We start from the raw sequence: 2,617 nt of genomic DNA, 5'->3' as shown, positions 1-2,617 counted from the left end.
ATACCAGCAAAATTTGTATTTAGTGAACCATCTAAAGGTGATGTAGAGCTTTGTTCAAACTTAACTTGTTGTAGAAGTTGCATAATTTGTGTTAGTGTTCCTTTTCCCTCAAGTGCTTCAGATGAAACAATAACATTACCTCTGGGAGCACCCTGATATGGTTGTCTCTGCTTGGTAAATTTAAAATCAAAGGGAAAAACCATGCAACTTGTAACAATGGTCAATGGTATGTCCAACTTTCTTGCAATAAGCACAAGATACTTCTTTATTAGCAATATTATTCTTGCCATCACGTGGTCCCTTTCTTCCCTGGTATGGTGGTTTTCTGTTGAAATTTTGCCAGTTGCTATGAAAGAAGCAAATCCATTAGATAAGGAGTGGTGTGTTGAATTTTTGCTTATTTCTCATCCTGTATAACAAAAGAATAAGCATGTCCTATTGAAGGGAGTGGATTATTCATGAAAATGTTCCTTCTCACTCCCAAGTAAGAGTCATTCAAACCCATCAAAAATTGCAATAACCACTCATCTTCTTGTGCCTTGTTAGTTTTATCCTTTCTACCACAATTGAACACACAAGCACAGAAAAAAAGTACTCATAGCATCCAGTTCAATCCAAACACATTTCAACTTAGTAAAGTAAGTAGTGACACTGAGATTACCTTGAACTAAACCTGATAATTTCTTTTGTAGTTAGAAGAGTTTGGCCATTGGTCTGTCCATATCTTGCCTCCAGATCTTCCCAAAGGTACTGATCACTGTGAGAATACAGAACACTCTCTGCAATATCTTTTGACAGAGAGTTTAAGAGCCATGAAAGGATCGTGTCATTACATCTAGTCCATGCATTGAGCAGAGGAGCAGATGCAGGTTTGGGGAGATTTCCATCAATGAAACCAATTTTGTTTTTAGCTAATAGAGCTATTAACATAGCTCTTCTCCATCCTTCAAATCCTTTACAATCAAAAGGTGCGCTCACTAGGACCATCCCTGGAGCATATGAAGGATGAAGATAGTAAGCATGAAATGAAACCATAACATAGTCATTTAAAGCTTGTGAACCTCCACCAGCCACAGTTGTTGTTGGAGTTGCATCACCCATGGTGAAACAGAAACAAGAAGAACAAAGAAAATAAAGAAAGAGTAGAAAGAAGAAGATTGTAGAGCAGTGTATTAAACATGGCTCTGATACCATGTAAAAATGAAAAAGGAGTTGCAGAATATTTTTTATTTCTTGATGATTGTTGAGGACACTGTACATTCTGTTGTATAGAAATTTGCTATGCTATTTTGTACCTGACTACGACACTTGTCATCTTGTTATTTTTTTACTTGTATAAAAAGCATAGTGAAGGAATATTCTAATTCTACTTCTAGATTATTCTATTCTATGTACACATATAGAGAAGAAAAATAGTATCCTAGGCAGATTTTTTAAAAGGATCAATCTGGATCAGTATGTTGTGGCCCATTCTTTGTGTGGGCCATGTGTTGTAGCCCATGCTCTTTTTGACTTGAGGTTGACTTGAAAACGTGCCCAGATGACTTTATTTGTAACACAGGAAACAAAGATGTCTTCTTGTTCATCTTTTCTCCTTGATCTTTCTTCAACTGTGAAAATGTGTCACTATGGAAACCAATATTGTCAACACCATACCATATCCAGATTCCTCAGTCCAGATAGGCCACTATGGTTGTGTTGTTATATCTTTCATCATCTCATCATCACATCCAATATATCCTGATTCAATATTTTACATTGGCTTCACCATATGTTGAAGTTGATTACCATATCCAGATTCATTAAGCCACTGGGGTTGTGTTGTCATACCATTCATCATCACATCCAATATATCTTGATTCAATATTTTGCATTGGCTTCACCATCTGTTGAGGAAGTTGATCCCCATATCTAGATTTATTAAGCCCCTGGGGTTGTGTATCATCATCGTTTTCACCGGCAGTTGTTGTAGGCATATGATTTCCTGATTCTTTATCTTCAACTTTACTCCTAATGTAGCATAAAATAATATCCTCGTGCTTTATTATACCTCTATTTCTTAACGACTTTATTACCTTGTCGTCAAGACTATACTCTTTCATAATCCAAGAAACATCATGAACTTCATCCTTACCATCCTTTTTATTTTGTTCATAGGTATATGTTCTTTTGATCCCAACTTTCTTTGCCCCTACTGATCTTCCTTTGACCTTCCCTTTCCAACTTCCTCCGCCAATCAACTTTCGATTAAAATTTGTATGGTGTGGTTTTAACTTCTTTAATTGAGTAAAGAAATATTTAGTATCTGATGAGTCTTCCATTAACTCCCATGACTTCTTATTCCCATAAATATTTTCAAATTGAATATCATTGCAAACGTAATTATTAGAAGCAACAGATTTGAATAGATAGCGAATAAGTTGTTCATCAGTGGGTCAAAACCTGACTCCTAATTTTGAATCTGGATAATCATGGGTGATCGTCATAATGGTTGAAGAGAGTAGAAAAAAACTCTATGTTGTCTTTTAGAAAAATGTATAGAATGATGAGTAGTCTTTGGTTTATATATAAGTTTGTTTGTGTTATTGCGGTAAAGTTATTGAAAAACTGAAACCAA

The 2,617-nt window shown here is 35.4% G+C and overlaps 2 protein-coding genes across 2 annotated transcripts; both read right to left on the bottom strand.

Moving 5' to 3' along the window:
• Nucleotides 1-397: 397 nt before the first annotated feature.
• Nucleotides 398-1,101, bottom strand: LOC125847017 (uncharacterized). The gene is made up of 2 exons (XM_049526726.1): nt 662-1,101; nt 398-557 (listed from the first exon to the last, which is right to left on the bottom strand). The coding sequence occupies exons 1-2, from the start codon at nt 1,099-1,101 to the stop codon at nt 398-400; spliced, it is 600 nt and encodes a 199-aa protein (XP_049382683.1).
• A 701-nt stretch (nt 1,102-1,802) lies between these two features.
• Nucleotides 1,803-2,321, bottom strand: LOC125847015 (NAC domain-containing protein 2-like). The gene has a single exon (XM_049526725.1). It carries the CDS (start codon nt 2,319-2,321, stop codon nt 1,803-1,805), a length of 519 nt encoding a protein of 172 aa, XP_049382682.1.
• Nucleotides 2,322-2,617: the final 296 nt, after the last annotated feature.

The sequence above is a fragment of the Solanum stenotomum genome, chromosome 12 (assembly GCF_019186545.1).
Source record: "Solanum stenotomum isolate F172 chromosome 12, ASM1918654v1, whole genome shotgun sequence".
Taxonomy (NCBI): Eukaryota; Viridiplantae; Streptophyta; class Magnoliopsida; order Solanales; family Solanaceae; genus Solanum; species Solanum stenotomum.
The sequence above is the reverse complement of the archived record's forward strand: the minus strand, read 5'-3'. Positions and strand labels throughout refer to the sequence as shown.

Coding starts and splice junctions, on each gene's coding strand:
- LOC125847017 (XM_049526726.1), bottom strand. CDS start 1,101: ATGGGTGATGCAACTCCAACAACAACTGTGGCTGGTGGAGGTTCACAA. Junction 558..661: donor ATTATCAGGTTTAGTTCAAG/GTAATCTCAGTG, acceptor CAATTGTGGTAG/AAAGGATAAAACTAACAAGG.
- LOC125847015 (XM_049526725.1), bottom strand. CDS start 2,321: ATGGAAGACTCATCAGATACTAAATATTTCTTTACTCAATTAAAGAAG.